The sequence below is a fragment of the Haliotis cracherodii genome, unplaced genomic scaffold (genome assembly GCF_022045235.1).
Source record: "Haliotis cracherodii isolate W230 unplaced genomic scaffold, xgHalCrac1.p SCAF_17, whole genome shotgun sequence".
Classification (NCBI taxonomy): Eukaryota; Metazoa; Mollusca; class Gastropoda; order Lepetellida; family Haliotidae; genus Haliotis; species Haliotis cracherodii.
The window spans coordinates 4,579,513-4,589,391 of record NW_027266272.1 but is presented as its reverse complement, the minus strand read 5'-3'; the positions used below and the strand labels follow the sequence as shown (position 1 = coordinate 4,589,391).

The following is a 9,879-nucleotide window of genomic DNA, read 5'->3' as shown; positions in this document are numbered from 1 at the left end:
ACCTTTGTGAAACATATATCTTACGTTATCAAGGGTACCGCACTGTGTAAGGAACATGTTTTCAGTCAATTCAAGCATTTCAAATGATGCTGATGGCGTTAGCCTTCAGTCATAAATAACTGAAACAAATATATTATATCCAATAAAGCCAATGCAAGTATATATAATAGTTGGCAAGTGTAGATTATCACAATCTTAAAATGATGAGATTTTCTCGGCATATTTTATTAGATCATAAGATAATTAAACATTTTACATAAAATATTTTCATTTCAGAGACTATGTGTGTTACGTCTGTGCAGTTATACATACTCACATGGATATGTCCTGATTAATAATTATCTATCTATGCTATGAGTCATTCTGAAACCGTGCTTTATTTGTGCGCACCAGTTTCAACTCGCGAGTTAGTCACATGCCATTTACGTTGAAATTTCATCATGGTCAAATCCTCCGTGAAAAATCCAGAAGATCCTTTGTGAATTCATATGTGTTATATATAATAGTATGTTGTAATCACCAGAAGAGTATTGAATGTGGAAGGCCGCGGCTGTCGGTTGTTAGAGAACTTTTGTTTCGTCCCCAGAACTTGCCCTGGCTTAATCCAATCCGATTGGTCACGTGTGCTTGACACTATATATCGCGAGTTATTTGACTATCTCGAAACAAACTATAGATCTACAGTGGCGCTGAGAGTGTTCATGTGACGTCACGGATGGAAGTCATGGTGAAATGTTCTTCTCTTGGATACCCCATTAAATTGAGTTAAACAGTTTCACCAGCTAGTTCTACATTGTGAAAAGGTAAGCTTTGGGCAAGTTCTAGAACGTCGCTCGAAATTCTGTCCGATTGACAATGACAATGCAAGATTCCCTCCAAGAATTTCGCACCTGTGTTGTTGATAGACTCAATGTCTTATGACAGTTTACAGCATTCTCTACAACGCCGTAATTGTATAATCTGATCAAGTTCTGTCTGTCAGTGTAGTCATTTGTTGTGTTTGCAGTAGGAATTATATCTGTGATCGTTTTGTTTGTTGTACTGTCGTGAATGTGTGCACACCCGAAGATAACTGGTTAGAACGCGGAGCTTCGCATTGATGGGTAAGCGTGTCTGTACAGCAAAACCAAAGTGGCTTGAGATAACCCAACTGGAATGTTTTTGACAGTTCGAAACACGTTATAGTTAGCAACTGGTAATTTAGTTAAGGCCTAGGAGTCGTGGTGCTGTGTGGAGGTAGGTCAGGCATTTTCTTAGGGACAGTATTAGGCATAAGGCTGGACGGGTAACCCGGGTCGGTTGGGTGCTGAGTTAGGCCTCGGTATCCACAGGACTGACCACCCGGACCGTTGTTATAGTCATGTGATATATTGTCTAATGACAAAAAATCTCTAGAACTCTGGTTATAATACAAGTCACTTATGTTCACATTTCATTCTGACTATGCACCCATTCCTTTGATATAGGCCTATTAGGCCAATGTAAGATGTGTTCATGTTTGCCCCAAATACATGCACTAGGCTATTTTTTTCATGCACCATGGGTCCGGGTACGCCTGTGTTCGCCCTGAGTTTCCCGTCCCAGCCCTAGCAGAAAGTACTACTTAATTTCACCATTATCCAACTTGAACCACTAGTCCAAATCCCAAGTCTTGTAACACTATGTTTTAGTCTAGTAAGCTCAGTTAATAATAATCCATATAATAACACTAAACTCTAATTATAATGATGTTAAGCATGTTAAGACCCATGTTTGGTGTAGTAGACCCATGAGTTTTTGACTGATTGACTATTCTGCAATAATTCTCTGCTACAGAGTTGCCATCTGATGGTAAAAGTGGTAGTCCACAAGGAAATGCTATCAGTCCTTCCTGATTCCTGACTCAGGCAGGTGTATGTATCATATGTTAATTTCAAACCCTGAATTAATTTTTGTAATATAAATGAAGGGTATGTTAAGTTGAAAATTATTTGAATGCTTTGTAAAGAAACACTTCTAATGGCTAAACACCATGATCCATCTTTGTACAAAAAGCAGCTTGAAGAGACACACAATTAATGAATAAAATTCATAATTCTATGTTGGACAATAATCGAGGTTATAAATGCCCATATTTCATAGCATCTTCCCAGCAATCTGCTGAATCTTGGACTTGGCCTCGTGGTTAAAGCATTTGCTCATTTCGGTGTAGGCCCGGGTTTGATTCTCAATTTGGGTATTTCTGGTGTCCCTTGCTGTGATATTGCTGGAATATTGCTTATAGTGGATTGACACTGACTGACTCACTCATTAGCACCTGGCAGACCTGTTAGGCTTAGTCATTATGTCGAGTAATGCGCTGTAGGTTTGTTTGTTTGCTGTTTAACTCCGCACTCAGCAATATTCCCGCTATATGACGGTGGTCTGTAAATAATCGAGTCTGGACCGGTCAATCCAGTGATTGACAACATGAGCATTGATCCACGCAATTGGGATACGATGACATGCACCCATTCCCGTTGGTCGCCTCTTACGACAAGCATAGACGTAAGATGATTGGTAGAACATCTCCAAGGAAACGGGTCATTGCTATAAGCTGTGACTGGTTACCAAGCCAATCAGCTGTGCTGTTTCCATGTACAGAATCTTCATCCAGCTGGGGGACCCGTGAAGATTCCGGGGTAGAAAAGGTCTTCGTAAAAGGCCACTATGCTTGTCGTAAAAGGCGACTAATGGGATCAGGTGATCAGGCTCGCTGACTTGGTTGATACATGTCATCGATCCCAATTGCGTAGATCGATGCTCATGATATTAATCACTGGATTGTCTGGTCCAGACTCGATTATTTACAGACCGCCGTCATATAGCTGGAATATTGCTGAGTGTGGCTTTAAACAACAAACCAACCAACCAAAATCATCCAGCTGGGGGGCGGTTGGGTAGCCTAATGGTTCAATCATTCGCTCGTCAGGCTGAAGACCTGGGTTCGATGCCTGACTTGGGTACAATGTGTGAAGCCCATTTCTCGTGTCCTCCGCTGTGATATTGCTGGAATATTGCTTAAAGCGGCGTAAAACCATACTCACTCACTCACTTACTCATCCAGCTGGACACACAGATATGGCCAGTTTTGGTGAATACCCTCAATGGACTTACGTTTTTCAATGATGTCATTGTGTAGAGCTTTGTTTACTTCTGTAAGACGCCTAGGGCTGGGATGAGTTCAAATTTAGTACCCGGGTACCCACCGCCCTATTACCCGACCCTACCCGGTTACCCACTGTAGGTCTCAGAAGATGTCTCAAAATGTCGATTGGGAACATTTTTAGCACAGCCCTGGCAAACATATTTAGATACATGTATTTAACAATCTAGTCATCCATACACTGAAGTTGAATTCAGTTATATCAAGGGATGGGTGCATAGTCAGAAAGAAATGCGATCATTAGTGACTTTAGTGTAACCATAGAGTTCTAAATATTTTTGTCATTAAACAATATATAAACATGACTAACCATGGGTGCGGGTAGTCCTGTGGGTACCCAGGTCCTACTCAGTAACCACCCGACCCGAGTTACCCGTCCCAGCCCTAAAGACACCCATATCTAGCAGCTGAAAAGAATATTCAAAACAGTTGTAGATGTTGACTAGCTTGTAACAAGGTTCATTGTTGACATTTTTAGCAGGATCACTTGTTGACAGTGGCTCCCTGTGCGGACAAGAAACACGTTTAAGAGTTTCATTTTAACCCCAACCTTGTTCAGACACAGTGTTATCATAGGCCCTCGTCTGACCCAAATCCGACGACCTTGCTGAATTTAGGGCCAAAGACATCCAGCAATGCTTTTGTGACGGTTTCAGCATCTCCTGCTGCGACAATTTTCAGTAAAAATTAGTCTGGTAACATTAATCCATATTAGGGGTGCAAGGAATACACTATGGTGCGAATACATATCACCGATATAGGGTAACGAATACGAATATTTATTCATGAATACAATAACATGTTTGCAGTTGATGTATTATTTGTTATATTCAGTAAAACAATAACCACATAAATTATTTGACATGGTTTGTTAACAATTAATATATTATGCATTTATACACTTATCCAGGTACTACTATCTGCTCAAATGCGACTGACCAGTGGCCACAGTACTGTCAAATTAAATATTATAAGAGTGTTGTCTTTGAAGAAATCTATGCATATAATATGTTCTTATGGATAGTTTTAGGTATAGAGTATGTAAATGTACATGACTATGTGTTACTAAATATTCGATCCTAGTGGCCACGAATACTGACCTCAATTCATGAAAGGATACGGTTCGATTCACCGAGTGAAGCGTAACAGCCCTACTAAAAATACTGACTTTGGCTTTCTATCTTTGACAATACACAGTCTACAGAGACATTTACAGTTTAATCTATAGTCACTTCGACAGTTGGGCTACTATGTGTGTCATGCTGTTTGTTGGAGTCACCCTCAGCTTTTGGCATCATTTACCATTACGCTTTCACAGAGCTCCAGATAAGCTGCGTATCTGCGTAAAATACGCATAAGAAATGCAGAAATACGCAGTAAAAAAAATCCAGGCGTATCAAATACACAGCGAACATCACAGATACGCTACAAAAATCAAACTTATGCGTATTATAAAAATATTGTGAAGTAACCCTGCGTATTTGATTAGCAAATCAGCAACTTATTTTGAAATTATAAACTGGCATTCCGTCAACCTTGCCAAAATCCACGATGACAGTTACGTCATGATCATTTGCCATCACAATTTCTTGTGGAAGTATCATTGTATTTTTGAGTCCTATAAAGCTCTCGAACCTACACGACACCAGTTTGCAGGGACTAGATGAATAGTGTTTTTAGATATTTAACTTAAATACCCACATGTGTAAAAATTAGTGGGTAACAGAAATTTGAATACCCAGATAGAATTACTGATACTGATTTTAAAATGCATGGGTAAAATACCCACAACACCAAGAGCTTATCTGATGCTCTGCTTCAATTCATGAAAGGATACGGTTCGATTCACCGAGTGAATCGTAACAGTCCTAGTAAAAATACTGACTTTGGCTTTCTATCTTTGACAATACACAGTCTACAGTGACATTTACAGTTTAATCTATAGTCACTTTGACAGTTGGGCTACTATGTGTGTCATGCTGTTTGTTGGAGTCATCCTCAGCTTTTGGCATCATTTACCGTTACTCTTTCATGATGCATGTAATATTTGCCACCCTGAAGGACAGGCACACCATTCTTGTAATTTCATAAGAAAGGAGAACTTTTTAAATGTTTGTTTGATTGTCATTCTAGAAGTTGCTGAGTATATATAAGAAAACATCCAAAATGCATCTAAAATGTCTCATGCATATTTTGTTGTTTTTATTCATGAAATACACTTAAGTGCATTAATGCGAACACTTCTTGTCCCCATGTTTATCAGGGGTGAAACTGCCATTGTAGCAGAAAAAAATTGTTTACACCTTATTAAAGCAATTTTTTTTACGCCTAACACATTTACAATCTTACAGTAAATTATTAATTCAAACTCGACACAGTAGGACATGGCATTTAATGTCTAACTTGGAAATCGGAATCTTAAGCACTTTAGGATTATAGTGGTAGATGGTTTATCAAGTTGTAAGAGTGATGTCCCTTTTTTGACACGATGCACATAGTTAAGATAGACCGTGGACAAAGATTGAAAGGCTGTTTTAGATCATGACATCCCCGTGCAGACTTAGGACGAAATAATGGCCCATTAGTAGTCTACTAGCAACTTTTGTCTGTTTGATATGATACTCTCAACTGCAGTATCTAAAATTGAAATCAGCAGCGTTAGAAATTGGCACTCGTCCTGTAGTCCTTGGCAAACTGGCCAATAGTTAAGGTATCAGAAGGACTAGTAGAAATTTGCCACATTCAAGGGTTTTGCTATATGTTATCATTATAAGGACTTGTGGACTAAATATGTTAGTTTCTACCCCTGAATCGGGTGCATTATAGAACTATCGATTCCTTTTTCAAGGTCAAAGGTGTGTTCAGTGTTGCTTTCAAAGTTGAATTAAAAAAATGCAAAGAAACATTTGTTGTATTTTAAGTTCATCTCGAAACCTTTAGGAAATAATTAGGAGAAATACTAGTAAGTATAGTTATATGACAATTTCAAATAACTATACTTACTAGTATTTCACTAGCAGAGAGCCCCTTAAAGTTAGTGTTTCACAAAATACACATACTTTGTAACCTTCGCAAACTGCGCTCTCGCAATTATTTTCATTAAAATGATAGGTCGATTAAAATAGGAAAAAATAAAAAATCATCATATGCTACGAATTAACATGAAAAAACACATAAAAGTAACATTATCATGATTATCGATCTGTTTTAATGTTCAAATTTCATTTGTCATCATCATATCTAGATGTTTCTTGAATGAAAGTTGAAAATGTGTAGGTAAATGTACATTACTAATAAGAAATTATGATAAATAAATTATCAATTATTGTACTCAGAGGGTCAGGCTCCCTGACCTGGTTGATGCTTGTCATAGTATCCCAATTACCTACATTGATGCTCATGATGTCAGTCACTGGATTGTCTGGTCCAGACTTGATCATTTACAGCTGCCATCATTCAGCTGAAATATTACTGAGTGTGGTGTTAAACAACAAACAAACAAATACACAAATAGGATCAAATTATTGAATGGTTATTTGATCAGTGACTTCAGCACCAGTTGTTTGACTGGAGGGTTATTTTGAAACTATACCACAAGACTATTACAAAGGTAAGATTGCATTTAATAATTACCTCTAATGTGTTTGTATGATTTCATTTCAGATATTTATGGTGACGTGAGAAAACTGAAACAAAATGGCAGAACTGAAGTCCTACACACCAAAAGAAGTCAATGAAAATCAAAATGGAGTTGTATCAGGTAGGTGGTGGTGCATCTTCCCATGGCAAGAGAGTTAACTGACTTTAAAAGTCCAGTTTCCACCCTTGCCAAACTAGGCTGGAATTTCTGGGCTCGACTGTAGCGCCAACAGTGGTTATTACCAGGTATGTCCCTACACAGCCTCTCCTATGGACCAATCAGATTCCACCTCTCGTATCACATGCGTTTGCCTCACACAAAATGGTGGCGTCCAGTCAAAACGATCTGATCGATAAGCAAGATCTATATTGTGATAAAACGGGTCTTACATCGTGAAATGGATCGAATCACGTGAGCGCCTTGATTAAAAACATGAAAAGCTTTGGAAAATATCTGCTGACAACGAGTTGGCGGTGCACATGCTTTGCAAATCCTGCAATCGACTGAAATCTGTACGGCAGTATGAACTGGATTTCGATTTCGGTGCGCGATTTTGATTGGACTATGCATAGACTTGTTAGTCCAGCCAAAATGTAACTCCATAATACCAGCCTAGTTCGGCAAGGGTGGAAACTGGACTTTTATAGTCAGTTAACTCTCTTACCTCGGGAAGATGATGGTGGTGCATCTGAGTCATCTCATCCTCTTTTATCCAGGGTATTTACCATTATATCCATTCTCTTGTAATAACTACCCTGGACACATTCATCACCATAATCAGACTTAGAAATTGGCACTCGCCCTATAGTCCATTGTCTGATTGTCCTAAACATTTTTTCTCATGACAATGTCTTAACACTACTTGTGTCCAGCAAAGTCACCGGAAGTGACCGCCTCCATCTCTTACCACTGACCTGACATGGTAATTTCTTTTGCTCGTGAGCTTGAAATTTATCAACTAACTAGTTAAGAAGACTTTTTGGCATAGATCTCCATTCAGACAAGCATGTCTGATGTCTGTATCTCGGAAACGAACTGAAAAGACAGTTCCGAAAGTAGAAAAAAAGGGCTGGATCATTATGTTGTGTATGTACTAAGTACATCCTGCCTTTTCTGAGTGGCTTGGCATCTACACCCAACATGGCATAATAGCGAAGGATTATTTGTGTTTTCTGCGTTTTCATTTATAACTGAAATATCCGAGTTGAGGTCATAAAAAAATGAAAAAGAAGCCATGCTTCCTTTATTTGAATTTGGGCGGTGGGGTAGCCTAGTGGTTAAAGCGATTGCTTGATGCACCAAAGGCCGGGTTTTGATTCCCCACATGGGTACATGTGTGGAGCCCATTTCTGGTGTCCCCTAGCATGATATTGCTGGAATATTGCTAAAAGGAACGTAAAACAATCCTCATTTAAATTGGTTGGTCAAAATTTGCTGAGTTTGTCAATTGACAAAGTCATCTATAGACATAATATAGGTGTTCTTAGATCTCTCCAGTAAAACGTCCGATTTGAATGAGATTGATTAGGGTGTTGCCATGGTTTTGTGGATTGTTAGCAACTCTGAATAAGGTATCATTTTCTTAATGGTAATGACAGTCAAAATGTTGAGGAAATTTGAATGATCAGCATTGTCAATAATGTGCATGTTTGTGCTTACACAGCACTTGACATGTTCTTTCCATATCCTGGTTCTCCATTTAGATAGGCAGAACAAACATAGGCACCACTGTCTGGTTGCTAGGCAACCATCAACCAATCAATATGGCTATTACTCAAACCATATGATAACCCGAGCCTGGGTCACTCAGGTACTCGGCACAAAGAACTGAGGCAGTGTTTGAGTAGTTTAATACCAAGAAAAGTTGATTGTTTTGTTGTGTGTCAGATTGTAAGGTAAGTTTTACAAATTGCTACGGCACCCTTATACAGTTGAACCATGTAAACTGTAACATAATATTTAAAAGAATGGTTGTAATTTGTATGGACGTATCTATCATGAAAATAACTTGTTATCATCAGGGATCCGAACGTTTCATGTATCCGTAGCATTCTGCAGATTTTGTTATGTCAAGGGTCGATTTGTGATACATGTGTTTACCTTGGCGTAACTTTTGTTTGTTTGTTGTTTAACGCCACACTCAGCGATATTCCAGCTATATGACGGCGGTTGGTAAATAATCAAGTCTGGACCAGATAATCCAGTGATTGACATCATCAGCATCAATCTACACAATTGTGATTGATGACGTGCATCAACTAAAATCTGTGGAATTGTAATGGCATGTTTCACAAATGTGACCAGGTTTGTTAGAGGCGGGACGATTAATCGATCCCCGAATACATCAATCTTTTTTAATTTCCTTACATAGCGATTCGGTAAAACAAATTATTCTTATCAAGTTTAACATGCTTAAAATATTTCTATGTTAATGATATTAGTATTTTACTTTTTACATATTCGATTCCAATTTATCATTTTTGATCAATAGATTAAAAAACTATTCAATATTTCCCACAATGTTATTGAAAATAAAATTCTCGAACACACTTTCACAACGGGTCCACATGTCAACATGTCAAAGAGCGAAATTAAACGTTTCAAGCAAAAAGCAAAAATTTAAATATAGTATACAAAGTAATAAATCAACAAAAATATATCTTAAATTTGTCAAACTTACAGCTTAGTTATTATTTCCATCTTTTTGTACGATCTCGTGTAATGTAAATCAAATGACATCTCGCATCGAGTTCTCGCCTCGGACACAATGTTTAATGCCAAAATACATGCATTAACAATCTTAATCACAGCTCGTAACCCAGCTTGATACATCCACGAAGCTCCATATTTATAATATAGATCGCGATTTTCTGCTTAAAACATTCAAAATAGCACAATTTAACAAAAATCTTTTGTTAAAATCTGAAGTCAATCATACATGAGGACGGTACCTTAGCTGTAATTTGATTGGCTGCCTTAGGTCCCGTGCATAAATTTGACCAATCACAAACCTTGTAGCAGATTTCAGTAAGAAAATGTCATTAGAAACCAATTT

General features: G+C 38.1%; 1 protein-coding gene across 5 annotated transcripts in view; it reads left to right on the top strand.

The window, feature by feature from the left end:
• The first annotated feature begins 439 nt into the window (after positions 1-439).
• Positions 440-9,879, top strand: part of LOC139464847 (ATP-dependent translocase ABCB1-like) — a 62,860-nt gene continuing 53,420 nt past the window's right edge. For 3 of the 5 annotated variants that reach the window (XM_071246386.1, XM_071246383.1, XM_071246382.1), the window contains exons 1-2: positions 440-803; positions 6,848-6,944. In XM_071246386.1, the coding sequence (XP_071102487.1) occupies positions 6,881-6,944 (64 nt within the window). In that variant the 5' untranslated portion in view covers positions 440-803; positions 6,848-6,880. The remainder of the gene's footprint in view (positions 804-6,847; positions 6,945-9,879) is intronic. The other 2 variants (XM_071246385.1, XM_071246384.1) reach the window with 1 other exon arrangement.